Consider the following 25,600-nt stretch of genomic DNA (forward strand, 5'->3'; position numbering starts at 1 on the left):
ATGGACAGAGAGAAGCCTCGTGTTCAACTACACAATGATGGATTAATCAATAAGGGACGGTCGAGGCTCGTTGATGAATTCTGACCAACAATGTTAGTCCATTGATAGTGGGACATAATTCTTGAACTCACGTATAGGTTTATGACGAATCTGTTCGGCGCATAAGGACAAGACGCCGAGTAGACTGTGGGTGTCAGGGTCGTGTCGATGGTACCCACGCATTATTAGAGTCGCAGTCCAGGCCTTACCTCTCCAATGAACATATGAACAATCTGGCATGGAGTAATAGAATACCGTAAATAAATGACTTGTCTTGATTGCGATCGAGGGCCACCGTGATGGTACACGCTCTTTTCCATCCCAGCTGCCACCCAGCCGAACATTTCCCGGGTATTTAATCACACTGTCATGCGGTCGTTCCCCTCTGCATACTCCCATGGGCAACATCTCGTCCTCTCGAGCTCCCACTTCTACTAAGCCTGGCCCAGTTGACGAGAAGGCACAGCTACGGGGCGAAGTCCATCAAGTCGATGCACCCCTGTCTCGTCCCCTCTCTAGCAGTGGTCAGTTGACTCTAGACCACGTAGCCTCTTGGGAAGGCGACGCTGCTGGCGATCCTCAAGTTCAGCTGGCTAGGACGATCCTCTCTCATGCGGATGTTCGGAGTGCGTTGATATCGCGTGGTGCCAAGATTGCAGACCAGCACGTTTTCAATCATGTTGTCGATTTCAAGACAGGACCCATCACGAATCAGAAGAGTAGCGGCCGCTGCTGGCTCTTTGCTACCACGAATGTCCTCAGATACAATATCATGAAGAAATTTAAATTGAAGGACTTTCAACTTTCTCAGGTAATTTGGTTTCTCCTCTGTGGCATTCTCCGTGGATGATAACAAAAATGCAGTCTTATCTATTCTTCTGGGATAAACTCAACAAAGCAAACTATTATCTTGAGCTCATGATCCAGCATGCCGACCTTTCCCTTGACGACCGACTCATTAACCATCTCTCTGGCGATCTCATTTCAGACGGTGGTCAATGGGACATGGTCGTTAACCTTCTGGAGACCTATGGCATTGTCCCTCAGGCGCTCTACCCCGAATCCACTCACTCCTCCTTGTCCGGTCCTCTTAACAATCTTTTGAAGACCAAGTTACGAGAACACGCTTTTATTCTACGTGACCTCTCCACATCCCTTCGAAAGGCTCATACCGAGGAAGATGCAATCATTGCTACTCTTCGAGCTAAGAAGGAAGAGCTGGTCAAGGAAGTGTATATGATCATGACAGCGACTCTGGGTGTCCCGCCAAAGTCGACAGAGAAATTCGTTTGGGAATATCTCGATTCGGACGGAAAGGCTGGACGCTGGGAGGGAACACCTCAGCAATTCTATAGCGAATTTGGTACTAAACCCTACTCGGTATGTCTGTCCCGCTTGACAAACAACTACTTTCACTCATTGTCTGGACACAGCCTGCTGAATGTTTTTCTCTCATCAATGATCCTCGTAATGATTATTCCAAATTGTACACTGTTGATAAGTTAGGCAACATTTGGGGTGGTCGTCCTATTCTCTGTGAGTTGATTCGAGTTCTCTGTCATAACTTGTCTGAAGCTAGCATAGACGTTAACACTGAAATTGAGAACATGAAGAACGCCGTTATCAAGGTACGAAGGTGTTCATTGGCGTGAAGAGACCTACTCAACGATTGCATAGATGATTAAAGCTGGACATCCAGTCTTCTTTGGTTGCGATGTAGGCAAATTCTCAGACACCGCTGCTGGTATAATGGACACTGCGTTATTCGAGTATGAGGTCAGCTCTTTCGCATGTCGAGCTCATTCATTTACTAAGTCAAGGGATGGAAATCTAGAGTGCGTTCAACATCAAGCTCGGTATGACCAAGGAACAGCGTCTTCAACTTGGCGAATCGTCCATGACGCATGCTATGGTCATTTCTGGTGTGCACCTTGATTCTGCAGGTCGACCTGTTCGTTACAAAGTCGAGAACTCTTGGGGTGAGACCGCCGGTAACGATGGCTATTTTGTCATGACCGATAAGTGGTTCGAGCAGTAAGTCTTTTTAATTCCGCTTATGAATGTGAAATTGATCCTTTGTGTGAATCAGATTTGTTTATCAAGTTGTGGTTCCGAAGAGTTTGGCGCCGAAGGAATTGGTGGCTGTATTTGAGTCTGGGGAGAAGGTGGTATTGCCTGCTTGGGATCCTATGGTATGTTTTTGTCCTTGGTTATGTTTTCGTGCGCGATTAATTGGGATTTGACTTTAAGGGTGCGTTGGCGTGATAAGTCTGCTGGTCTTTGGAATTTTTCAACCATGATTGAGTGCGAACGGATTGTTTGTTAATCTGGAGAGATATCTCCTTTGTATACCAAATACCAATAATACAGCATCACTATTTGTTTTTGACTTATAGTTGTTTGCTACTTCTGAAATTAATGCCTGTTCACTTTCTGAGCTTGGCAGGTCGTGGAGTAGAATGGGTGATAAGGGATAAGGAGACTTGTTGTCGCTTGGCTTTAATCTACATTTGACAGGGTTTCTCTCACATCAATTATACCGTGCCAGTGCCAATTAAAAGGTGTTAGTCCTCGTTCAGCCTGGAATTTACCGTACAAGGACATACAAAGTCTAAACGACGTCTGTTGGCTATACAACAAGGGTACTGAGGTCAGGGCCAAAAGACGGGGAATGAGAAACCCGGAACGAAGGCAGTGATCTCGGATATTTGGCGGTATTTGTACATTGTTCAAAGTGACAATTGGGGCAGTCTCCGTCACTCCTCGCCACCTTTTTCCAGCCGGGTATTAAAGCCAAGCCCACTGCGACATCCGTTTTCTGGTTGCTGCACAGCATCAATCGTCTGCTCACTTTCTTTCTTTCTTTCTTTCTGTGTAATACTGCACTTGACGTTTACGAATCTTTACGACGAGCGATATCTCCTCCCTTTCGTATCTTGACATATTGAATACAGCATGTCTGCCGCTGCCAGTCAAGAAGTGCTGACTCCCATTCTCCTTCGCTCCACCACTCCAGGTATGCTGGCTTCATCTTCTGATGTATAATTTGAACTCAATCACCTGCTTTTGTTTCCAGCGCCGTCAGAGAAGGGTATGTAAAAATGCTAGTCTAACCCCGAAAACTCTGTTCACGCCACAGTTTAGTCATGAAATACCTTCAGGGCATGACTCGAGAAGGAGACGAGCCCGACAATAGGCCACCCCGCTCTGTCCTAGACTCTGAAGAATATCGAAGCAACATGAGCGCCGTGCGCTCCCCTCCTCACTCCCCTCGAAGCGTTGGCAATCGAAGCGGACATATGTCTTTTCGGAATGGCGATATAGATGAAGAGGATGCTGATTCCAATTTTCAAGAGGGAAGGACATCTGAGATTGATGTTGACTTGGAACATAGGGTGCGTCTTCTTTTACATTTAGAAGCTTCGGATCCTCTCAACTTCCCGATAGAGAGAACCTGGCCCAGATGACCTTCCGGGTCCCAAATATGCGTCGTATGACTCTGGTCCCTCTTTTGGAAACTTTGGGCCTCTTCCTACAGACGATGGTTCGCAACCTGGTAATCCTTATGGGTTCAACTCTTGGAATGTAAGTCTTCCTTATCTCGTTTCTCAATTGTTTGTTAATCGTTTGGTAGCCGCATTTGAGCGATATAATGGGTTCTCCGAATGGTCAGACGGCGAACACCGCTGCCAATATTCCCCTTCCTCCATCGGAGTTTGTGGCTTCACCTCGTGCGCCCTCGGCCAGAATGGATGGCCAAAGCACCAGAGCGCGCTCTCAAGCACCTATGTCGCCAAAACCAAGTGAACGTGCTATGGTGTGTGTACTGTTCTCTATTTCCATTTGACGCGCTCAATAGTTTGATGTTGCTAGTCTCCAAAATCAACTACGCGATCGAACGGTAGAGGTTTAGATGAAGATCGGCCTCTGTCTCCCATGTCCGTCAAGTCCAAGGCCACTGCGAGAACGCGAGGGACTGAGAAGGGAACAACAGTCTATCCCCCGCTTCCTGAGAGCCGATATGGCGAAGGCGAGAGTAACTGGGATATTGGATCACCGAGATCACGTGCATTCTCTAAAGCGCCCTCCATCTCTCCTTCAGACTCGCCATCCAACTTTAAGCCACCTAAATCAGTTTCTAATGGTGTTTGTATGTATACATTTACATTTGTTCTGGTACCACGTATTGATTTGATTCTTTGTAGCTCGTCCTCCGGTCATATCGTCACCTGTTACTAACCACCAATCACGACCATTCTCTCCATATCGACATGGGCCGACGCATGCTGATTTGTTTTCTGCTGCGGCCCGTAGTCGGTCTTTGGTGATACCGGAGGTGGATGAGCCAGCATCTTCGGAGGGACGTAAGACTCCTGTTGCAGTACAATCTCAAATTAGTAAAGCTCCTTCTCAAACTAACGGAAAGGCCCCTTCGCAAGCGCCTACAAAAATTCATTCTCCTGCTCCCTCACAAGCTCCCTCCCGAGTGCCTTCCCAAGCTCCATCCCAAGCACCTTCCCGAACGCCTTCCCAAGCTCCATCCCAAGCACCCTCCCGAACGCCTTCTCATGCCCCCTCCTACGTTTCCTCACATGCCCCTTCCCATGCCCCTTCCCAAACTCCCGTTCAGCAGTTGTCAGCACTACCCTCCAAAGCTCCGACCAGAATTTCAACCAAGACGCAGTCTCAGATATCTGGAGCACCTGTACAACAGCCTTCAATGTTGAGTTCCAATCATTCCAATCACTACGAAAAGAGCAAAGAACGGGCGCGTTCGCCAACTCCCGAGGGTCTAGATCCTGAAGAGGCGCGCATTGTTGCTGATGCCCTTGGAGGATTAACACCACGTACATCTTATTATGCCGATAAACCTTTGGAGCCTGAAGTCACGGACCATTATCATGACACAGAGCTTTGTGTTCTACTTCATCAGGAAGCCGATGAGACTCTTCATGAACTGGTCAGGAAGGCGTTGAGGAAAGCCATTCGGCAGCGAGTTAAGAGGCTCGGTATGAAATCGGATGTTGAGGTGAGTGTCCGGATACGATTTTATCAATGCAATAATTGATAAACTAATATATATGCAGTCGATCAAGCAATTCAGAAAGTCCTATCATGATCACAATCCCAGCGTTCACCTTCTCAATGATCACCTCAGCAGCGAAGTAAGAGAGATTATTATGATAATTTTTTTTGGTTCTAACCCATTCTCAGGAACCTCCAAAATGGGCCGTTGATCTCAAAAATGAGATTTCCATTATGCACCAACACCTCCAGAATATAAATGAAAATCTCAGGCCGCAAGACCAATCTTTCCAGGATTCTCGCTTCGAAGGAGACGAATACACTCGCACTCCTGTGACGCAGACCGTGAACATTCAAACTCAACGTACCGACGATCTAGTCGATTCCATGTATCAGAATCATGTGGAACATGATGACGATAACTCTACGGATATGCATAGACCCCAAGCCCACGATGTTTTGTCCCAGAGTCAGGATTTCACCCTAGGTCGCGATGATTCGCCTGGCTCCCTCGTTCTTGAAAAGGAGCTCTACAAGCTACGTCAAAAGCCTGCGAGTCAGTCTGGTCGGTCTCATCGCACTTGGGAGGTTACGCGGGATGATGACTGTGCAGAATTTGACGATGACGAGGGTGTTAGTCCTTCAGGCCTGCCAACTATCCCGGATACCAATGGAGACGCATTTGCTGATGGTGACCGCTCCCAATCACCACCTCTTCCACCTATTCCCAGCGAGGATCATGAGGGTGATGACTTGGCCGTCGGTCAAGCGCAACATCGAGGGGATGTCAGTGACGACAATGGTCAACACCAAGTTCCACCTTGGCAAAAGATTCACCAACGTCTTCTGAATTGGGCTATGATCTGGCCTACGACTGAGTTTGATCTTGCGCTCAATAGTACCAGTCGTGGAAGTCAAGTGGATGAAGTAGCGTTGAGTATTTGGGCGACACAAACGTATAAGCGGTATGTGAGGGCGAGATTGACGGAGGGATCGTCGGGGGTGGATCGGTTGTTTGTGCCGCCGACTGTTGCTGATGTGATTAATAATGCGGTTTTTAATGGGAGGCATGGAGAGGCGTGTGGGATGTTGAAGGATTTGTGGACGCCGTTTGGGTTGGAGGGGATGCCGAGGTTGATTATTGTGCTTGCGAAACATCGTTCGGAGGCAAATCATTGGGTTGTGCATCGGTAAGACTTAGTTCTTCGTGGCATGTGTGATACTTTGCTAAAGGGTAATATTATAGTTTCTCGCTACCTGAGGGAAAACTTGCGACATATGATACTTATCAAGATCGTACCCTCCCAGACGGACGTGTAAGTTTTCGGTTCTTGATTCCTGAAACTCTGCGAATTTACTCATTCTGGTATCTTATTAGCCCCTTGGTTGGTGGTTTGCGATTCGAATCGCATGGCCAAACGCACCATACCCTAGTCCAGAATCGCTCGTTCAAAAGATGATCCGATTGCATAGGCCTATGCAACTGAATATCGATAATTCTGTCGCTGCAGCTGGTATATGGCGGAATTTGCTTATGGGATCAAGAGCGGAAAGAAGTCTTGATCTTGAGAGGTTGAGAGATCTTATTAATACAGAAGTGAAAAACTTGCGTCAGCGGAAGCAGTTGGGTAAGTTGTCGGTAAGTGCGCCGAGACTTACTTGGGATGAGATGGGAGGTTGAACTTTGAAGGAGTCGATCCGATTTTTGTTTTTCTTTCATGAACGTTTGTTTTATGCTCTCGCCTTAATTGTTGTTCTGTGTTATCTTTTTTTTTCTCTCTTTCATATACCGTTATCAAAAAGTTTACGGCACTTGAAGCTTGAATGCCGTTGCGTTCTATTGTGTTAATTGGTGCTTCTGTACCCGTTTTCTTTCTAGGGTTTGAATTATTCTTTTTTTTCTCCCTTTGATCTAGCTTGTATTGTAACTGTATGTAGCGGACTGAATTGGATGATCCAATAAACATTTCTCTCTTTTTTTTTTCTTTTTCTTAAAGTACATGCATAGGTAGGAGTAGATGTAGTAGATTATATGTGAAATGAATTTGGTTCGATGATTGTTGATGTGAACGGATGACGGACGGATGAGTGCGGATCGATCAAGGACGTTGCGTCAATTCGCTATATCAAGGGTTTCCATTTGCCTTCATCTTAAATGACAGCTATTCTTCAAGTTACCTCGGCAATCCAACATTTATTTGCGGCATTCGAAACGTTATACACGATGCACTGGAGGCTACGAATATACTTATAACCATTGCACTATGCTTTACTTACTCTGGGATTACAAAGGGGATACAAATCTTTTGCTAGTATGCAGCCGATTCGCTTTTAATGTGTGCCTTACGCTATGGGCTTCCATATCTTGAAACTACGAAATTCATTCCGACCCTTTCGTGATGGCTTCGGTGGGGCATGAATCACTAGGCGACGGGATTCTGGCCTACAATCCAGAGGCTTCTTCCCCAACTCCTGGTGCCTGCTTGACTACCTGGTTGGCCAGTACCAGTGAATTGCCCTCTTCATTCTTGCTTTCTCCCTCCTTTTTTTTCCTGCTGCTTCACGATACATCGTCGGCCAGGCTCTTTTCAGACTGACGAAACAAGATGTCTTTCCTCGTTTTTATCTTGGTTGTGCTTTTCTTGGTCTGCCTCGTCGTTTTGATTCGAGGGATCCGGAGGTATAGGTCTGAACACCCCCTTCTTCCCCGGACAAATCGACATCTGTATAGTGGTTATACTGAACCGAGGCAGTATCAGCGGCCTGTAGAATCTCGGGGTATTGTACCTCGTAGTATTCTTTCCTCTTCGACGCACCACGAAGTTGTAGGTGTTTCGAAGGCCTTTACTACTCAGCCGCAACAATCCCCGAGACCTCTTCCTCCTCCTCCTCTTCCTCCTCGTCCCATTTACACTGCAGTTCGAAAACTTCAACAGAATTCTCTTTCGCGGCATGAGCTTCCTGGAGCTTTGGTTGAGCAGGTTAACCAACCTGATATCAAAGCTCCTCCTGTTCAGAAGAAGATTGTTGAACCGCCTGTGAAGCCTCTTGAACCAATATATCAATCGGTTCCGGAACTTCCTGTCGCTGCTCGAAAACCACAACTGTCCGTTGCAAGGAATGATCTTCCTGGACCTTCGGTTGAGCAAGTTCATCGAACGGTTGTAAAACCTCCTGTTCAACCGTGTATAAAACCTGTTGAACCGATATATCAGCCGGTACCGAGGCTTGTTGTAGCAAGGCCTCTACAATTTTTTCAGTCATCTGAATTACTAATTGAAGCCGTTCAGCAGGTAAGTCTGTGTTCTTTTCTTTTTCAAGCCACCTGGCTCACATCTTTCACGTCGATAATTACAAAGGACGTGGATGATGATGATGATGATTATGATGACGATTTAGAAGCAAAAGATCTCGATCATCTCACTCTGCGTGAATTAGCGAATCAAGAATATGAAAGTATGAAAAAGTGTCGTCAGGAGGAAAAATCGACGAGGAGGCATCATCGATTGAAGGAAGCAAGAAATTTTGCTAGTAAAGCTCAGCAACACGAGCGGCATATGCGGATATTGAATGATCGGGCGAGCGAAGTGATTTTTGCCGGTACGTTTCTCTCTCTCTCCATACTCTGATAATGAATTGAATATGTGGTACATAGAGAATAATAAGGTCTCGTCGTTAAGATTACTGCATTTTATTATTATTATTTATTAACTTGGGACCAGGATCTCACTTTACGGAAGATCGACCTGCACGGGTTAAGAGTGAAAGAAGCTATTCAACATACGGACCGTGCCCTTAAACAAGCTCGTGAGCGCGGCAATTCAGAAATGCGTATAATAGTTGGCAAAGGTCTTCATTCGAAAGACGGTAATCCCAAGATTAAGCCAGCAATTCAGGCTTTCTTGGAAAAGTAAGTGATATTTAATATATTTTACTGCGTCGCGATGTGCGTTCTGACAAACTTCTTTCTCTTCTTTTAAAGGCATCATTTTCCGGTGGAAGTTGACCCAAGGAACATAGGAGCCCTGAATGTCAGGCTCGATTTCGCATTTAGTTCCTGAGTTGTTGGTTCTTACTTCGTAAAGAGAAAGATTGCTTTTACATATTGAATTCGGAAATATAATCCTTGAATTCCCGTTACACCGAGAGTCAAGTCATGCAGTCTGCGCATAATCAAGAATGACTAACTCTCCTAACGATAGCCAATATAACGTAGTTGTCAGATACTGTACAAGATAAGTTACAGGACGTGGTAACAGGCATATCCATATAAGCAGCTGCACTGAACTCAGGTATCACTTTAGGGTTTAAGTTTGACGACCAGTATTCCTTCATTTGCGGCATCGACTTTCGCTGAGAGTCCACACCTATAAAGCTAAATAAAATTTTGTAATTGTAAGTATCACAACACGTACTTTTTTCTCAGAAAATTGAGCATAGCGGGCTTGAGCGCACCCGATGCACTTTGTTCACCGACAACCAGGCGTACCTCGGTATAACCTTTCTCGCGAGCCTCTCGGATGACACGCTTTGCGTGGGTTTTTGCTTCCTTCGCATTGAGGTCCTGCAAGACAACCTTGTCTAACGAGCCGTTCTATGGCAGAGGTTTGCATTTATGCAGGATCATGACCGTGGATACCAACGAACCTTATTATTCTCTGACGAAGCCAGAAATCATTAGCATTGAACCATCCGACAAGAAAAATACGAAGTACGCACGGGCAAAAATTAGCTCGCTCGCTTGCGTATTAAGCGTTTTGCAGCGTTTTTTGTGTTGTTTCTCTTTCTTAGCCAGTTCTTTGGCAAGCGCCGTCTGGCCTCCGGCTATGGCTAGCTTCTTCTCTTCGCGGTAATTCAGTTTCAATTTTTTCTCTTGCTTTGCATATTCACGAAGCGTAATACCATCAGCACCTCCATTTCCCGTATCATGGTGAGTTGAATTCTAAGGGAAGAGGTCGGTCAACGAGAAAATTTCCTCACAAGGCCAAAGGGTGCGCACTTGGGGCAGCTCTGACAGCTCTTCATCTCCAATGGGAACAAGAGGCGTCGGGTTGACCTGACAGTCCTGAACAGGCTCTCGAGATGAATCGTCGGTCAGCTGATCGAGTTCCGGGGGAGACGCATAAACCTCGGGAATAAGAATAGGACTAGGTGCCAGTTGGCCTGTCTGTGACAAGAAGCCCTGCAAAGGTGTTTGATCCCAAACTACAGGAGGCGACGCACTACTCGTGGGAATGAGTTGAACGACCAGTATACCTTCATTTGAAGGATCAACTTCCACAGGAATTTTAAGCCTGCAGGCTGATAAATAAATTACATCTATAATGTCCGCGACACTCACTTTTTCATGAGCTTCAGCATACATGGTTTGAGTACGGGTGGACCTGATGAATGAAGTCCCTTGCCAACGACGAGTCGCAATTGGGCGACGCCTCTTTCACAGGCCTCCTTGATTGCACGCTTGGCATGGGTGGTTGCTTCTTCTGCGGTAAGACCGTGAAAGTCTACCTGGCTCGGTGAGCGATTCTGCCGCAAAGACTTGTTGAAGATGCAGTATCAAGATGCATGTTTGCGCGAACCTTATTATTTTCTGACATGAAATACATTAATGTTTGAATTTCCAACGAATCAAGGATTTGCTTACTTGCAAAGATCAAATGGCTGGCTTGTTCATCGAATAATTGCCGGCGCTGTCTGTGTTTCTTGATTTCTTCGGCAAGTTCTGCGACCAACCTCAGTTGACCATTGGCCCCGGCTTGTCGCTTCTCCTTGCGATATTTCTGTATCGCTTCTAACTCCTGCTTTGCACATTCTCGGAGCCTGTCATAGTCACCGCTTCCTTCGTATGCATCGTCCTGGTGGGTATTAACATTCAGTTTCTGTCGTGGAGTAATCTGGAGCCACTCACTTGACTCGGAGAGAGCTGCGACACTTCCCCACCTGCGTTGGGGATGAGAACTGTCTTTGTAGCTCGATAGATCTGAACAACTTCTTGTGGGGGCTCCGTGGGAGACACAGGAACTTGAGGAACAAGAACAGGGCCCTGTGCTGGCTCGACCTGCCGCAGTGAAGTTCGCAGGGACGTCTGATTCTGTCCTTGAGAAACTGCAGGAGAGGAGAGCTGAACTGTTTGAGAAGAGGCTTGTTCGTGCTCCAAATGTACGTATGGTGCCTTTGGGTCAGGAGCACTTCGGCGTTGATGTTCGCTCACTGACCGCTGCTCTGAGTCGTGCAGCGTTACAGTGTAACGAACGTCGTCGCGATGCTGAGGAAGGAGTGGAGATTCGGATCTGGACCTTTTATTGCTCAAGTCCCGAGCCACAAGCCATAGTAGAAGGAGCAAGCATAATATGGGAATTGGGTCAAGCATTTGGCGCGAACACCTCTCAGGATAAAGGCAGAAAGAGCCTCGTGGTGGAAGAACGAGCTTGGTAGCCCTTAATTGGTTGCGCCCTCGTCAAGTATCACGAACAAGGAATGGAGCAGGTGTTCGACCACGAGGCTGCAAGTGAGCGTCTACCGGTTAGATTCGGGTCATGCCATTGACAACATGAAAACAAGGCGATGAAATTAGACTTGCGCCTACAAGGCGGTGGGGCGGCTTTAAGTCGTCTCTGAAAGTATGACAGATGGAAATGACTTTAAAATCATTAAAAGTCAAGAGGAGGTACAACCTGGCGATAGCCAACTGAAAGCCATTCCAGTCCAGTTGATGATGGATTGTAAAGCGGAAAGTGAGCGTGTCACTGTGACTCAAATGAGTAAAATCATGAGTATGCCCGAACTGGCAATTCGTATTTTGCTGTTCGGAGTTGCCAGCTTTTCAGTCTTCACCAGGTTAAGACTGAAAACAACCAGGTTAAGTTAACCTGGTTGTTGATTGTTACTTTCTATGACTAAAGTTGCGCTAACGTTTATTTGGAGGAGTAACTGTTGCAAATCCCATTGAAGTTTGAATCCTAGGGCTGCCATGAGCCGAAGGAAGTCGCCCAATCTGCGCACAAATAAAAAAGATCACGCTCTCTTAACAATCGCCAGCATGACGTAGACATCAGATATTGTACAAGAGACAGGACAGTAACAACAGCCATATCAATACAAGCAGATTCGGTTGCTACATTCGGCGTAAAGTAATTACCTGCCACACCAGACTCAGAGATTACTTTAAGGATTAAGTTTGACGATCAGTATTTCCTTATCTTTGGCGTCCTTTTCCGCTGAGAGCCCACACCTATGAAAGCCAAATCAAAAATGGCAGTTGTATGCATCACAACACTCACTATTTTCTTAGGAATTTGAGCATAAAACTTGGTGAACAAAGTCCACCAACAACCAGGCATATCTCGGTTTTGCCCTTCTCACGAGCCTCTTGAATAACACGCCTTGCATGGGTCATGGCTTCCTTATCCTTGAGGTCGCGCAGGACGACCTTGTCCAAGGAGCCGTTCTATGACAAAGACTTTCGTTGACGCAGGATCATGACCGGACCGTGAATACCAACGAACCTCATTATTTTCTGACGAAACAAAAACCTATCAGTGTTGAACCATTCCATGAGAAAAAGAAGAACGTACTGGAAAAAATTAGCTGGCTCGCTGTTGCGTCGTACAGGTCACGGAGAATTTGATGTTCATTCTCTTGCTTAGCCAGTTCCATGGCAAGCGCCATCTGGCCTCCGGCTCGGGCTCGCTTCTTCTCCATACGGCAATTCAACTGCTTTTGTTTCTCTTGCCTTGCATATTCCCGGAGCATCATAAAATCAGTGTTCCCATCTTTCGCATCACGATGAGCTGCGATCTAAAGGGAGGGTCAACGAGAACAAGCCCTTACGCAGAAGCGGATGCTCACTTGGGGAACTTCTGGCAGCTCTTCACCACCAACAGGAACAAGAGGTGTCGATGTGACCTCACAGTTCTGTGCAAGGCCTCGAGATGAATCACCGGTCAGTCGATCAGGAGGCGCATCAATATGGGAAATAACAATAGGACTCGATGCCGGTTGACTTGTCTGCGATAAGGGGGCCTGCAAAAGCGTTTGGTCCCAAACCGCAGGAGGAGACTCAGTACTCATGGAAACGAGTTGAACGACCAGTACACCTGCATATAAAGGATTAACTTCCACTGAGAGCTCACGCCTGTAAAAAGGTAAATGAAAAATTGCAGTCGTAAGCATCACAACACTTACTTTTTTCTCAAAAATTTGAGCATAGCGGGCTTGAGCGCACCTGATGAACTTTGTTCACCAACAACCAGGCATATTTTGATAATGCCTTTCGCACGAGCCTCTTCGATAACGCGCTTCGTGTGAACTTTCGCTTCCTTTGCCTTGAGGTCGTGCAAGACGACCCAGTCCAATGAGCCATGCTATGACACGGGTTTTCGTGGTTACACAGGGTCAAGATCAGATATTGAATACCAACGAACCTTATTATTTTCTGACGGAATCAAAATTTTATCAGTGATGAATCGTTCGACAAGAGAAAAGGAAAAAGAAGCACGTACGGGCAAAAATTAGCTCGCTCGCTTGCGCATTGAACATATCACAGCGATTTCTGTGTTCATTCTCTTTCTCAGCCAGTTCTCTGGCAAGCACCAATTGACCCCCGGCTTTGGCTAGCTTTTTCTCCTTGCGGTAATTCAACTTCATTTGTCTCTCTTGCCTTGCATATTCACGAAGTATGATACCATCACCATTTCCATCTTCCACATTATGATGAGCTGAGTTCTAGGGGGAAAGATCGGTCAATGAGAACCACCTCTTATACAGTAAAGGATGCCTACTTGGAAGCGCTGTGAGATTTCTTGACCATACCAAACAAGCTCTCGAGATAAATTGTGAGCCCATTGATCAGGTTCGCCGGGAGACGCATCAATATGAGGAACAAGAGGACTTGGTTCCGGTTGGCTTGTGATTAACAAGGAGGGCTGCAAAACCGATTGATGAACTGTCGCCAGAGGAGACGCAGTACTCGAAGGAACGATTTGAACGACTAGTACACCTTCATTCGAAGGATGAACTTCCGCAGGAAGTTTAAGCCTACACCACAGTTAATAAGATTAGATTTGTAGATATCACGATGCTTACTCTTGCATAAGCTTCAGCATGCAGGGTTTGAGTACAGGTGGTCCTGATGAATGAAGTCCCTTGCCAACGATGAGGCGCAATTGGACGACGCCTCTTTCACGGGCCTCCTGAATTGCACGCTTTGCGTGAGTGGTTGCTTCCTTTGCCGTAAGGCCGTGTAAGTCGACCTGGTTCGGTGAGCGATTCTGCCACAAGGACTTGTTATTCACGTAGTGTCATGATACAAGTTTTGAACGAACCTTGTTATTTTCTGAAATGACATGTATCAGTATTCTAATCTTCAACGGATAATTGTTCGCTTACTCGCAAAGATCAAATGACTGGCTTGTTCATCGAATAATTGCCGGCGCTGTCTGTGTTTCTTGATTTCTTCGGCAAGTTCTGCGACCAACTTGAATTGACCACTGGCTTTGGCTTGTTGCTTCTCTTTGCGATACTTCTGTATCGCTTTTATCTCCTGCTTTGCACGTTCTCTGAGCCTGTCATAGTCACCGCTTCCTTCATCCGCATCATCCTGGACGAAGATTAACAATCATTGTTTTGTGGAAGAGACTGAGTGTGCTCACTTGAGGGTGCTGGGGCACTTCTCCCCCGGCTTCGGTTGCAAGAGCTGCCTCTGTAGCTTGATAGGTCTGAGCTGCCTCTAGTTTGGGCTCGGTGGGAGACACAGTAGCCGGGGGAATAAGAACAGAATTCTGTTCCGGTTCGTTTACATGCTGCGGTGCAGTTTGGAGAGGCGTCTGATCCTGTCCCTGAGGAACTGCAGGAGTGGAGAGCTGGACAGCTTGAAGAGGTTCTGGAGAAGAGACTCGTTCATGCTGTACATTTTGCGCCCTTGGGGGAGGAGCGCTCTGCAATTGATGTTCGCTTACGGATCGCTGCTCTACATCATGTAATGTTGCAGTGCAACGGACATTGTCGTGAGGTTGAGGAAGGGGTGGCGGTTCGGAACCGGAACATTCGTCGCTCGAGCCTTGAGCCCCCAGCTGGACAGCTCGAAGAAGATTGGAAAGAAAGATTCGCTCTTGCTCCTGATGTACATATTGCCCCCTTTGAGGAACATCCCGACGTTGATCTGGGACAGCGTTCGTTACACCATCGCGATGTCGAGGAGGAGAGACTCGCTCGTGTTCTTGATGTACACGTAGCGCCCTTGTCGGAGGAGCACTCTGGCGTTGTAAGGGGACGGTGTTTGTTACACCGTCGCGATGTTGAGGAGGAGAGATTCGTTCTTGCTCTTGGTGTACATACAGCGCCCTTGCGATAGGAGCGCTCTGGCGTTGTTGGGGGACAGTGTTTGGTACACCGTCACGATGTTGAGGAGGAGAGATTCGTTCTTGCCCTTGATGCACATATAGCGCCCTTGAGGAAGGAGTGCTCTGGCGTTGATGTTCGCTCACTGATCGCTGTTCCCCATTATGTAGCGGTGCAGTGTAACGAACACCATCGTGATGCTGAGGAAGAAGTGACCGTTCGGATCTGGGCTTTTTATCGCTCAAAGCCTCAGCGACCAGCCATAGTACCAGGAGCAAGCATAATATGATGTCAAGCATTGGGCGCGAACACCTCCAAGACAAAGACAGAAAAGAGACTTGTAGTGGGGAAAGAAAGAACTCGCCTGTCCTGCAGAACCCAGACCTTATCAGGGATACGGATTAGAGCAGGTGTTCAACCACGAGGCTGTGCGGATGAGCGGCTACCGGTCAGATTCGGGTCATGCCATTGACAATGGGAAAAGAAGGCGATGAAATGGAACTTGCGCCCACAGAAGAAGGCGCGGGTTTAGGTCGTCTCAGGGAAGTGTGACAGATGAGTATGAATTCAATACCATCGAAGTCGAGAGGCGAGATAGGGCGATAGCCATTTCAATTGATGAATGACTGTACAGAGGAAAGTGACTGTCATTACTACGACTCAGAAGTGAGGATACAGCTTTCAATCTCAACCTGAACGCGTTCCATGTATCACATAATTATAATCGAGATTGTAAACCATTCACACCGATGTATGTCTTATGGGTAAGCGGCTTCTCTCTGTGTAGTCCAGTCCGCTAACGCGATCTTCCCAGCCCAACCTTTTTCCATCACCCGCCTCGCGGAGACGAAGCTGGAGTTGAGTGCTAGTGATCACCTGATTTATCAAGTCGCGAGCGCCACGCGTGACATGTAACATTGAATACAAAGCCCAACCTTGGGCGACAATAGTGTGTGTATAGTACTTGAAATGCATGCGTAGCAACGTTGAGCAGGCTCTCTGAAATTTTGCGGGGTTTTCATGATTCCACAAGCATTCAAATGGGAACTTGACAGTTAACCCGCCGCCCGCCGCCGAATGTTGACCCGCTCATCACGCCGAGACACAGAGTCACGTCTTCACTTCGTGTTCTCAGTAAACCATGTCCAAACTCATTCGTTCACCTAAGTCAGGCAGTGGCTGGACGTCCAACGACTTAGCTTCGTATCATATCAACCTCCAAGAACAGGAAGCCCTCCAGTTTTTTGGTGTGCAAGTACATAGGATTGTCTACCTGTGGCTTTGAAACGTTGCCGAATTGTCTCATCATAGGTATTGCCGCAACCTGAAGTTGATCCAGAGATTTTAAACACCCTTGACGCCAAAGCCATGCATCAAGACAACAACATAGAGCTTATTTCTATGCTTGAGCTTGCGATGACCCCTACAAGAGGTGAAACTGCCGTCGCTGATTTCGTCAGAGTACTCTTCGAGTACCTCGGTTATGTTTGTTTGGGCTGGCTGGTGCGCACGCGAGTGGAGATTCCTTTCCATATATGCGGTGAAGCTAGAAAGGCCCAGACCAAAGTGTGCCTCGTCGACCACTATCATAACAATTTCACTCTCCTTGTTCAGGAAGACAGGAGGCTGGCAAATACTGCGCCCATCCATGCACAAGCTAAGCTGGTAGCAGGAGCAGTTGCAGCTTTTACTGAGATCAATGGCAACAGAGTTGCAATGGGACTCCCTCCCTTGGCAGAAAAGGTGGGTGATTTTCTGGGGCTTCTGTTTCATCTAATTCTTTTCAGGTCATTCCTGGAATCGTCATGGCCGGCACTATGCCTACATTCTTCAAGATTCCCGTTACGCAGACCTTAGCGAAGCACATCGCCTATGGCACCTATCCCTCAGCTGAAACCGTTGTCACTTATTGTTATCCCCCCGTTCCTCGTCCTGCAAGTCGTTACAGTGAAGGGATGAAACCTTTGGATAACAGGCGCGAGGTCTTGAGGTGTTTTGAAGCTTTCAAGGTGATCGTGGGTATATGAGTGGCACTCTAATGCAGTGATTCGCCACAGCAGAGCATACACGACATTCTTCACAGAAAATATTTATGCAAACCCATTCTATGTATTTGTGTCCCTTAGCCACGGGTCCTATTAGCGTCTCATGAAATTTTGAAACCGTGGCAGCCAGTTGGAGCAGTTGGATGATCAGTGAATACGCATATTCAAGTTGACACAATTCTACGCGACCCGAACGTTTCAGGAAGACATTCCGATGATATGTTGAGCGGGACCAAAATTACGATGTCAAGGAACCTGTCTTAGTATAAGCTTGCCCATTGTTTTCACTCCTGAACTAGTCGCCTCTGCACAAGTTATGAGACGGCGTTGGGCGATTAATTATAACTGATCGCTGATATATGATATGTCGAAGTCGAGGCAAGCCAGTCAGTGACGTCGGTTGCCTAATTTGGAACACGACTCATCTTCCTTCGATTTTCATTTTCCTTTCATCTGGAGCAAGAATGGTCCAGAAAACCAAAACCGAGGGTCAGTATATCTCATTTTATCTTTCTTAGCTAGTCTTACCCTTCCACCTTGACTACCGCAGGACCCTCACAAGCTGAACAACTTCTGCGCGTAACGTCTGGCATTGCAGCCGAGCTCATCAAAGCGCACGATTCCAATACTTCTGTATCGCTCAATGAAATTCGTGCTCGTGTATCTAAAAAGCACGCTTTTGGAGGTGTTCCGCGACTCGTCGACATCATCAGCGCGATTCCGGATGACTACAAGAAGGCTCTTCTCCCGAAGCTCAAAGCGAGACCTATTCGGACTGCAAGTGGTGTACGTACCCTGCCGAAATTGGAGCTGGCCCATTGTGACATTCTTGATGTAGATCGCGGTGGTTGCGGTTATGTGCAAGCCTCACAGATGTCCTCATATCGCCATGACCGGTAACATATGTGTGTGCGCTCAAAAATTTCTTTCATCTTGGTTCTCGCGATCGATCTGACAACGACCAGATATTGTCCAGGAGGACCTGATTCGGACTTTGACTATAGTACGCAAAGCTACACTGGATACGAACCGACAAGCATGCGTGCCATTCGTGCTCGATACGACCCGTACGAACAGACGAGAGGGCGAGTGGAACAGTTGAAGAGTCTGGGCCATAACGTTGATAAAGTAACGTCGGCTACCATCTTGGATACAATTTCAATCTGATGATTTCTAGGTTGAATTCATCATCATGGGTGGGACATTCATGAGCATGCCAGAGGATTATCGAAACAAGTTTATTGCACAGTTGCATAATGCCTTGTCCGGGTACACAGGTTTAGATGTAGATGAAGCAGTCCGGTACGTCGATCCACTCGTTAAGCGCACACTCCTTCATACCTGATCATTGTGCTACAGGTTCTCCGAACAGAGCAAATCAAAAGCCATAGGAATAACGATCGAAACACGGCCAGATTACTGTCTCCGCCCACACCTTTCCCAAATGCTCCGATACGGCTGCACTCGTCTAGAAGTTGGTGTCCAGTCTGTTTACGAAGACGTCGCTCGTGATACAAATCGAGGCCATACCGTTCGCGCAGTCTCTGAATCGTTCCATCTCGCCAAAGATGCTGGTTTCAAAGTTGTCGCCCACATGATGCCTGATCTTCCCAATGTCGGTGTTGAACGCGATTTGGAGCAGTTCAAAGAATATTTCGAGAATCCGGCATTTAGGAGTGATGGACTGAAAATATATCCGACTCTGGTGATTCGAGGGACGGGTTTATATGAGCTTTGGAGGACGGGGAGGTATAAGAACTATACGCCGAATGTACTGGTGGATGTCGTTGCGAGAATTTTAGCTTTGGTTCCGCCCTGGACGAGGGTATATCGCGTGCAAAGGTGAGTAGTTTGGCGACCTCAGTTTCGTGAGGGATCTGAAGCTATTCTTTGGCAGGGATATCCCGCTCCCACTCGTAACAAGTGGATGTGAGAATTCGGGGAATCTACGAGAACTTGCTCTAAACAGGATGAAGGACTTTGGAGCTGTCTGTCGGGACGTACGGTTCCGTGAAGTCGGAGTGAGTAACACGATCTATCTCTCGCTCTGTAACTTGACATTCGCTTTACATTACAGATCCATGAAATTCACCATAAAGTTCGTCCAGAGTCTGTGGAGCTTCTACGAAGGGATTACACAGCGAACGGAGGCTGGGAAACCTTCCTTTCTTACGAAGACCCTGAAAAAGATATCCTCGTCGGTCTTCTGCGTCTCCGAAAATGTTCAGAAGAAGGTACATTCCGGCCAGAACTGGTTACTCAACCCGGTGCAGAGGGTGGATGTAGTATCGTCAGAGAACTACATGTATATGGAACAGCTGTACCCGTTCATGGCCGTGATCCAACGAAATTTCAGCATCAGGGATTCGGAACGTTGTTGATGGAGGAAGCGGAGAGAATTGCGAGAGAGGAACATGGGAGTGTGAAGATTGCTGTGATTTCGGGTGTGGGGACGAGAGATTATTATAGGAAGTTGGGGTATGAGTTGGATGGACCATATATGAGCAAGACGCTGGTTTGATGGTAGTGTGAAGTGAGTAGTTATGTTGTATATTACATGCATTCTCTGTCGTGAGTCACTCACGCGTAAGGGACGAGATTTTTGCACGACATTATGAAGTTGCATGCCTAGCACCTAACCGTGATTTTCAAATAATCGTCACGAAGTGGTATGTATAAGGCCGAGAGGATGATTTACTAAAGTCGGAAGAAACTTCTTACTTCTCCCTCTTGTGATAATGGAATCCAGGCCATTTGATAATTGATTCAATATCTTGAATTTATAACTCATACAAGTTTAGTCCGGGTCAAAAGGCTACTTGCCTCAGGCTGTCAACGATTCCATCCTCATGACCTTAACATTATCATCAGGCGACTGTGCGGCGCTTGATTAACAAAATCCTCAATTGTGGAGATCGGAGCCCACTCTTAATATCATTTACTTTACAGTATGCATTAATGGAGAATAGTCTTTCGGAAGAGACGCAGCAAAAGATACACAGAATTCACTAAGAACACTTTCCAATTCGAGCAGCTTGTTCAGGTAAAATCACTTTATACATCATCATTCCTTTAGCCACGGGTCATCGAGTAAGTCTCGCGCGGAAGGACGGTCGTGTGGATTAAATTTGAGGCAGCGACGCATGAAGTCAGCAGCTGCAGTAACGTCTTCCCATGACATCGGACGCTCAGTTTCCCGAATACGTTTTTCAATCGAGAGGCCACGGAGAGATATAAAGCACTTCATTTCAGTGCCTGTGGGATGATATCAATGAGCATAATATCAGACGAAGTGTAAGCATACTATTCGGCTTGAAGTACTTGTCGCTGTAACAAGATTGCGCAAGCATATCGCGACGAAATCCTTGTTCCATGATGTTCGCCATCCTGAAAAGCAGATAGTCAACCTCAAAGCCCTTAGCTTTGGGGTCAGCACCGGGTTGCAGATACCAGTGAGTGATGTCATGAGGGACGGTATCAGGAAAGAGCTGAGCCTTAGTGAGCATAGTAAATACCTACACGACTGGGTAAATATATGAGATCGCGGCCGATAATAACCACATACCAGACATCCAAACATCCAGATGTCGACTGGTGCTCCCCATCCATACCCGAGAATGACCTCAGGAGGGCGTAATGCGAGAGGTGCAATGTCGTCCGTTGTCCGACGATACAGATCCTGGGCTATTGGATACCTCAGTGAAGGATTGTTCGGACGAAAGAGAAACTCACCTTTGCTAAAGCCACCTATCTTAAAGTGGCAGGTTCCAAGTTCCTCTACAGTAGGACGAGGGAATTCTTCAGAGATAAACGCCAGAGAAGCTCTAGTATCAAAATTTTCCAATGACTTGTAGAAGTCTTCAGAAACGTTGAGACGCGGGGGGTGGTCGGATACCCATTCAGAGACCTTGGCGTCTGACCAGGTTGGGGCCAGGCTGACCAGTATGTTGTCGGGTTTGATATCTGCACAAAATTGTAGATTTTAAAAAAGTGAGATCGGCAACCGTACCTGTGTGAGCAAATTCGAGTTTGTGGAGGGCAGCGATTGCGTGCAGGACGTGGCGTAGGATACGCTTGACGATCGGAATGGGATAGAATGCTGGATCTTTCGCAGACAACACTGACTCGATATTAGTCCTTTCAAGTTCAAGCGCCAAGCAGAGATGTTCGCCATCTGGACTCCTGTGCTTGAAGTGTGTGATGAGACGGCTACAGTGCCTGGTTTCTTCAGCGGAAAGCGAGGCTAAACGCTGATAGGTTGGAAGCTCGTGGCGCAAAGATCCTTCCGCAGCTGAGTCAGACGCACGACCCGAGAGAATCTTGAGTAAAACATGACGACCGTGCCTTTGAGACATGTCGGTCAGTTTGATATGACGCTCGAGGTCTCTGGTTTACTCAATGTCTTTCGTGAGCCATATGCTTGAGTTCTTCCCAGTGGCAAGCTTCACGTTCAGTTGAAATCGATTTCCGGGACCAAGTTTGTCGTCGGGCATGCCTCGGAAGAAGGTCTTGCCTTCGGAAGCTGGCAAACCAACCGTCTCCCAAGGAGGTAGGGGCGTCATGAGATCTTCTGGTATAGGAGAGGCGGCTGACACACGAGAGGGAGACTCGCTGGATCACTGTACAGTTCTCCGGCAGTACTTATCACTGACGTATCATTGTCACTGTCAATTGCACAACATGACACCTGTCATGGATGACAGGTGTAATGCTTTATCAACGCTATGATCATCGTTGATCTGCGATTGATTCCAGTCCGATAATCTGTGAATTGTAGTTCATAATCATGGGTTTGATGTGACATTCATGAGGAGAAGAGTATCGTGAGTGCGCACTAGCAGTTGCATAGTGCACTGCGTGCGAGTCACCAATACTTTGGTATGGGTTTGGCCAAGTGGCCGTTGGGGCTTTCTCTGAAAAAATTGCACTCATTCGAGGTGGAAGGAGATCGCTCAACATGAGGGGGTACCTCTGCCGGCGGATCTTTGCAGAAACCTGTGGACCCTGCATGGCATCAGTGAATTCAACTCGCCTGAGACGGCTCTGTCCGAACCTTGAGCGGAGATCTTTAGCCACTGCAAACGAGTCGCCTTGTCCTGAATGAACGGACGGTTCTCTGGCGACGAGGATTCATTAACTATTTGTTATTCATGGGGTTTCAGAGCTAGAATCGTCATTCCAAAACAAGGCAGTGATGCTACATCCAGTCCTCAACTTGCTTAGTCGGGTAGAGAAAGCTGTCAGGGAAAGCCTTCCTAATACGCTCCTCGAGCCAGGCATATGGCGTTATGTAGGTCAAATCCGCAAATTTCTTGGTGCCCAGGCCGGATCCGCCAAAAATCATTCCGACAATGCGTCCCCGCCCATCCACGACGATGGAACCAGAATCGCCAGGAGCAGAAAACGGCCCATCGTCATGCCTGGAGTGTACGGCAACCTCCATGGAAGTCCTCCTAGAACCGGTCACGTCATGATGGCGGATGACTGACTTGATACCAGCCATCCAACCGATAGTGGCTCCTGTGGCCGTACCTTGTTTGAATACCATAAAGTGATTGGTGCCTTTTGGATCTTGTTGGTTTGAATAGCAGAGCTCGTCCAAACTGACTACGCCTTGAGCTGGGAAAAGGCGCCCGAATGGATATTTAAAGTCCGGAACACTGGACCTCATCTTTCTTTTCCAGTCAACCTGTGAAAATCTCCCGCCTGGATACAAAAATTTAGATTAGATAACTTTGGTAAGCGATATTTGGAACATACCGAGGTACAAAACATTGCCTTGGAACGTGTCAAGGTCAATCACATCGGGGTCAATATTAATCATGGCCCAGTCCTCTATGCACTGGTCGCTTGTGACAGAAATGGCAGGCGAATATATGACATTTCCAATCACTCGATTTTCGGGTGATTCCCAACTCTTTATTTCGTTCTGACACTTATTCACATCCTCGATTACCCACCTAGCTCCTGCGATGGATGTATATCCATGCTCCCGCTTCTTGATGTTCTCGGGACTCTCGCCTTCAGTAGGCTCCCCAAATGACTTTACGAAACTCTCAGACCTCCGGATGCGGGATTGCTGGGCCTCCAATGTCTCCAGCATCGTATCAGCAGCCTTCTTATAGGCTTTGTCGCTTAGTATGATAATATTATCACGTTGCCGACTGCCAGGATCCTTATAGAGTCGGTTAGGGGGTCTGGAGGGTGGAAGAGCGACATGGCGGGTGGTGAGAAGCAAAATCCTGTCACTCGCCTCACTCTCGCGGAAGTACAGGGCGCCGGTGCCTTCATGGCTTGACTCGTCTTCGGGAGCAATCTGAACGCCGAGAGAGGGAGTGAAAGGATTGCGGATATCAACCATGCCATTGATGATATCCAAAACATCACCATCGTCTTTAAAAAGTCGCGGACCCTTGGACTTGAAATAGAATGATTCCCTGAAACTGACCTCGATATCCGGGAAACTAGCCGTCCTTAAAATCTTCTGACAACCAGCAGCCGCATCCTGGGCGCGCCCGAATGATAAGGATCCGGGTAGGACACCGATCCAAAGATAAATTGGACTTTCGCCTTCACTTTCTTTCTTTTCAGCGAACCGGACTGGATCGATGGTAGACCAGTTAACATCCATGGAATCTAGAAATGAGTAGATATCGATGTGCAACATGTCCCACGCGTCTTGGAGCTTTTTGTCGTATACTGGTCGAGTCTCTCTTGGCTCGTGCCACGCCCAACCTACGTCTTGATATGTGGGCCACTTGTCACCGGTTCGGTAAATGCAGGTGGGCCAAGAAGGAAGGCCGTAAAAATCCATAAGATTACCGGAGTAAGTCCAAGAGGTCATGTCTTTTGTCTTCTTCAGTTGGTAAGAACTTGATGGCAGCGAAAGAACTCGTTAGAGCCTGTTTCAACTTTCAGCAGCAATGTGGTGCGGCGCCATTCGGGTGTCACCTTTGTTTTGTTTTTCACTAATTTAATTATATAATTTAGAGTGGTTTGAATATACGGCCGGCTAGTGGTGCTATTGGAGGATACCGGATACCGGATACCGGAAAAAAAATTATTATGTAATCTCATAACGTGACATTGTTTGACGAGATTCAATTCTGCGCTCGACTGCATGCCGCAGCGTGCGCATGTCCCACTCAGCCACCCAAGCCATTTTATCTCAGCAGTGCCTACTGAAAAAATGGAAATTGGCCTGTCCTGGCCTTTTGCCGGAAATTACTGTTTGATATATAACATCACTCTCACAGCTTTTATTTTGAGATGTTATGATGAGCTGCTGATGGGTCAAATCAGGGTCAACTTTTATTTTTACAGCAATCATGATTACGGTGATGTCCAGTGCCGGTCAGTGCCGTTCTGGTGCCGTTTTCCGGGACAAGGAACTAAGCGAGTATCCTGGCGTCCCTTAACAATGAATTTCTCTGATTGGTTGGTTACTAACTTAAACACGTTAAAAGGGACCTGAAAGGGACACATCCAGTGGTATATAGAGATTACCAAGAGATTACTAAGAGATTTATGTGTGCTACACAAATTAATATTGATCTACTAAGTTGAGGGCCATCTATAGCGACAGTGTGGACGGCTGGAGATGCGGAGATGAGTCTCCTTTCTCTTTCTTTTTCTTTCCTTTTTTGATTTTATTTTATTTTATTTTTCTCTCTCTCCCCCACCCAACAGCACCGCTATCCGGCCGAATATACTGTACCATTACGACCGTAGGTTCACGTCATCGGTCATCAGCCCGATTTGTGAACCTATTTTAGTTCATGTCATCAAAAATCCGAGGGTGTGAACACCCCCCTGGCAAAAACATACCCTAAAGCGGTATATTATGGCCTAAAAAGGAAGGTGTGAACCTCAAAGAGGAAGGTGTCATCAACTATAGTGGCCAGTGAACTACACCGCAAATCGAACCGAAATGTCATGAGGATATCCGACCCGTATATCCCATGACCCACCGGTTGCCGAGTATGTTACAATGTCAATCTAATATTATCGTATATTTTACCCTGAACATATCATCAGAATATCTATTCAAGGTTTATTGATATCAAATCAATCATTGTAGCAACATCATATCTAGCAATATTGGTCCATCCCCACTGCTCACCTCGTTCCGATTGCTACTTCCAACCTGTAGG

The 25,600-nt window shown here is 46.9% G+C and overlaps 10 protein-coding genes across 10 annotated transcripts; 6 read left to right on the plus strand and 4 right to left on the minus strand.

The window, feature by feature from the left end:
- The first annotated feature begins 409 nt into the window (after positions 1 to 409).
- Positions 410 to 2,474, plus strand: AGABI2DRAFT_192278 (hypothetical protein). The gene is made up of 8 exons (XM_006460586.1): positions 410 to 850; positions 904 to 1,419; positions 1,473 to 1,575; positions 1,624 to 1,667; positions 1,717 to 1,815; positions 1,874 to 2,073; positions 2,129 to 2,231; positions 2,289 to 2,474. The coding sequence occupies exons 1-8, from the start codon at positions 437 to 439 to the stop codon at positions 2,337 to 2,339; spliced, it is 1,530 nt and encodes a 509-aa protein (XP_006460649.1). The 5' UTR covers positions 410 to 436; the 3' UTR covers positions 2,340 to 2,474.
- Positions 2,475 to 2,901: 427 nt separating this feature from the next.
- AGABI2DRAFT_220743 (hypothetical protein) lies at positions 2,902 to 4,015 on the plus strand (the record flags this gene model as incomplete). Its single annotated transcript, XM_006460587.1, has 6 exons — positions 2,902 to 3,055; positions 3,116 to 3,130; positions 3,184 to 3,434; positions 3,487 to 3,624; positions 3,674 to 3,856; positions 3,913 to 4,015. Coding segments are annotated over exons 1-6 (750 nt in total), but the record flags the coding sequence as incomplete, so codon positions are not given.
- Positions 4,016 to 4,087: 72 nt separating this feature from the next.
- Positions 4,088 to 6,745, plus strand: AGABI2DRAFT_192279 (hypothetical protein; the record flags this gene model as incomplete). Its single annotated transcript, XM_006460588.1, has 6 exons — positions 4,088 to 4,189; positions 4,245 to 5,068; positions 5,127 to 5,204; positions 5,254 to 6,254; positions 6,311 to 6,380; positions 6,443 to 6,745. Exons 2-6 carry the CDS (start codon positions 4,760 to 4,762, stop codon positions 6,743 to 6,745), a joined length of 1,761 nt encoding a protein of 586 aa, XP_006460651.1. The 5' UTR covers positions 4,088 to 4,189; positions 4,245 to 4,759.
- A 1,771-nt stretch (positions 6,746 to 8,516) lies between these two features.
- AGABI2DRAFT_192280 (hypothetical protein) lies at positions 8,517 to 9,200 on the plus strand. The gene is made up of 4 exons (XM_006460589.1): positions 8,517 to 8,664; positions 8,720 to 8,730; positions 8,787 to 8,974; positions 9,047 to 9,200. The coding sequence occupies exons 1-4, from the start codon at positions 8,523 to 8,525 to the stop codon at positions 9,123 to 9,125; spliced, it is 420 nt and encodes a 139-aa protein (XP_006460652.1). The 5' UTR covers positions 8,517 to 8,522; the 3' UTR covers positions 9,126 to 9,200.
- An 806-nt stretch (positions 9,201 to 10,006) lies between these two features.
- AGABI2DRAFT_69444 (hypothetical protein) lies at positions 10,007 to 14,665 on the minus strand (the record flags this gene model as incomplete). Its single annotated transcript, XM_006460590.1, has 4 exons — positions 10,007 to 10,358; positions 14,149 to 14,333; positions 14,388 to 14,398; positions 14,452 to 14,665. Coding segments are annotated over 4 exons (762 nt in total), but the record flags the coding sequence as incomplete, so codon positions are not given.
- A 625-nt stretch (positions 14,666 to 15,290) lies between these two features.
- On the minus strand, positions 15,291 to 15,705 carry AGABI2DRAFT_192284 (hypothetical protein; the record flags this gene model as incomplete). The annotated part of the gene is made up of 1 exon (XM_006460591.1): positions 15,291 to 15,705. A coding segment is annotated over exon 1 (411 nt), but the record flags the coding sequence as incomplete, so codon positions are not given.
- An 825-nt stretch (positions 15,706 to 16,530) lies between these two features.
- Positions 16,531 to 17,478, plus strand: AGABI2DRAFT_203777 (hypothetical protein). Its single transcript, XM_006460592.1, has 3 exons — positions 16,531 to 16,657; positions 16,714 to 17,145; positions 17,190 to 17,478. The coding sequence occupies exons 1-3, from the start codon at positions 16,544 to 16,546 to the stop codon at positions 17,427 to 17,429; spliced, it is 786 nt and encodes a 261-aa protein (XP_006460655.1). The 5' UTR covers positions 16,531 to 16,543; the 3' UTR covers positions 17,430 to 17,478.
- A 433-nt stretch (positions 17,479 to 17,911) lies between these two features.
- On the plus strand, positions 17,912 to 20,204 carry AGABI2DRAFT_185031 (histone acetyltransferase GCN5 superfamily; the record flags this gene model as incomplete). Its single annotated transcript, XM_006460593.1, has 8 exons — positions 17,912 to 17,936; positions 17,998 to 18,233; positions 18,286 to 18,356; positions 18,413 to 18,575; positions 18,625 to 18,749; positions 18,807 to 19,289; positions 19,345 to 19,468; positions 19,525 to 20,204. 8 exons carry the CDS (start codon positions 17,912 to 17,914, stop codon positions 19,966 to 19,968), a joined length of 1,671 nt encoding a protein of 556 aa, XP_006460656.1. The 3' UTR covers positions 19,969 to 20,204.
- A 159-nt stretch (positions 20,205 to 20,363) lies between these two features.
- AGABI2DRAFT_192287 (hypothetical protein) lies at positions 20,364 to 22,198 on the minus strand. The gene is made up of 6 exons (XM_006460594.1): positions 21,843 to 22,198; positions 21,457 to 21,791; positions 21,180 to 21,410; positions 21,013 to 21,131; positions 20,752 to 20,962; positions 20,364 to 20,702 (listed from the first exon to the last, which is right to left on the minus strand). Exons 1-6 carry the CDS (start codon positions 22,007 to 22,009, stop codon positions 20,512 to 20,514), a joined length of 1,254 nt encoding a protein of 417 aa, XP_006460657.1. The 5' UTR covers positions 22,010 to 22,198; the 3' UTR covers positions 20,364 to 20,511.
- A 446-nt stretch (positions 22,199 to 22,644) lies between these two features.
- AGABI2DRAFT_203782 (hypothetical protein) lies at positions 22,645 to 24,300 on the minus strand (the record flags this gene model as incomplete). Its single annotated transcript, XM_006460595.1, has 2 exons — positions 23,208 to 24,300; positions 22,645 to 23,153 (listed from the first exon to the last, which is right to left on the minus strand). The coding sequence occupies exons 1-2, from the start codon at positions 24,289 to 24,291 to the stop codon at positions 22,645 to 22,647; spliced, it is 1,593 nt and encodes a 530-aa protein (XP_006460658.1). The 5' UTR covers positions 24,292 to 24,300.
- Between the last annotated feature and the right edge of the window lie 1,300 nt (positions 24,301 to 25,600).

The sequence above is a fragment of the Agaricus bisporus genome (assembly GCF_000300575.1).
Source record: "Agaricus bisporus var. bisporus H97 unplaced genomic scaffold AGABI2scaffold_5, whole genome shotgun sequence".
Classification (NCBI taxonomy): Eukaryota; Fungi; Basidiomycota; class Agaricomycetes; order Agaricales; family Agaricaceae; genus Agaricus; species Agaricus bisporus.

What these genes read in the sequence shown, in the direction of transcription:
- AGABI2DRAFT_192278 (XM_006460586.1), top strand. Translation starts at nt 437, where the DNA reads ATGGGCAACATCTCGTCCTCTCGAGCTCCCACTTCTACTAAGCCTGGC. An exon ending in TTGGTACTAAACCCTACTCG is followed by an intron (nt 1,420 to 1,472) that starts GTATGTCTGTCC and finishes GTCTGGACACAG; the next exon opens with CCTGCTGAATGTTTTTCTCT. An exon ending in ACCGATAAGTGGTTCGAGCA is followed by an intron (nt 2,074 to 2,128) that starts GTAAGTCTTTTT and finishes TGTGTGAATCAG; the next exon opens with ATTTGTTTATCAAGTTGTGG.
- AGABI2DRAFT_192280 (XM_006460589.1), top strand. Translation starts at nt 8,523, where the DNA reads ATGAAAAAGTGTCGTCAGGAGGAAAAATCGACGAGGAGGCATCATCGA. An exon ending in ATTCAGGCTTTCTTGGAAAA is followed by an intron (nt 8,975 to 9,046) that starts GTAAGTGATATT and finishes CTTCTTTTAAAG; the next exon opens with GCATCATTTTCCGGTGGAAG.
- AGABI2DRAFT_203777 (XM_006460592.1), top strand. Translation starts at nt 16,544, where the DNA reads ATGTCCAAACTCATTCGTTCACCTAAGTCAGGCAGTGGCTGGACGTCC. An exon ending in TCCAGTTTTTTGGTGTGCAA is followed by an intron (nt 16,658 to 16,713) that starts GTACATAGGATT and finishes GTCTCATCATAG; the next exon opens with GTATTGCCGCAACCTGAAGT. An exon ending in TCCCTCCCTTGGCAGAAAAG is followed by an intron (nt 17,146 to 17,189) that starts GTGGGTGATTTT and finishes AATTCTTTTCAG; the next exon opens with GTCATTCCTGGAATCGTCAT.
- AGABI2DRAFT_192287 (XM_006460594.1), bottom strand. Translation starts at nt 22,009, where the DNA reads ATGACGCCCCTACCTCCTTGGGAGACGGTTGGTTTGCCAGCTTCCGAA. An exon ending in ACTCGAATTTGCTCACACAG is followed by an intron (nt 21,411 to 21,456) that starts GTACGGTTGCCG and finishes AATTTTGTGCAG; the next exon opens with ATATCAAACCCGACAACATA. An exon ending in GATAGGTGGCTTTAGCAAAG is followed by an intron (nt 21,132 to 21,179) that starts GTGAGTTTCTCT and finishes GGTATCCAATAG; the next exon opens with CCCAGGATCTGTATCGTCGG.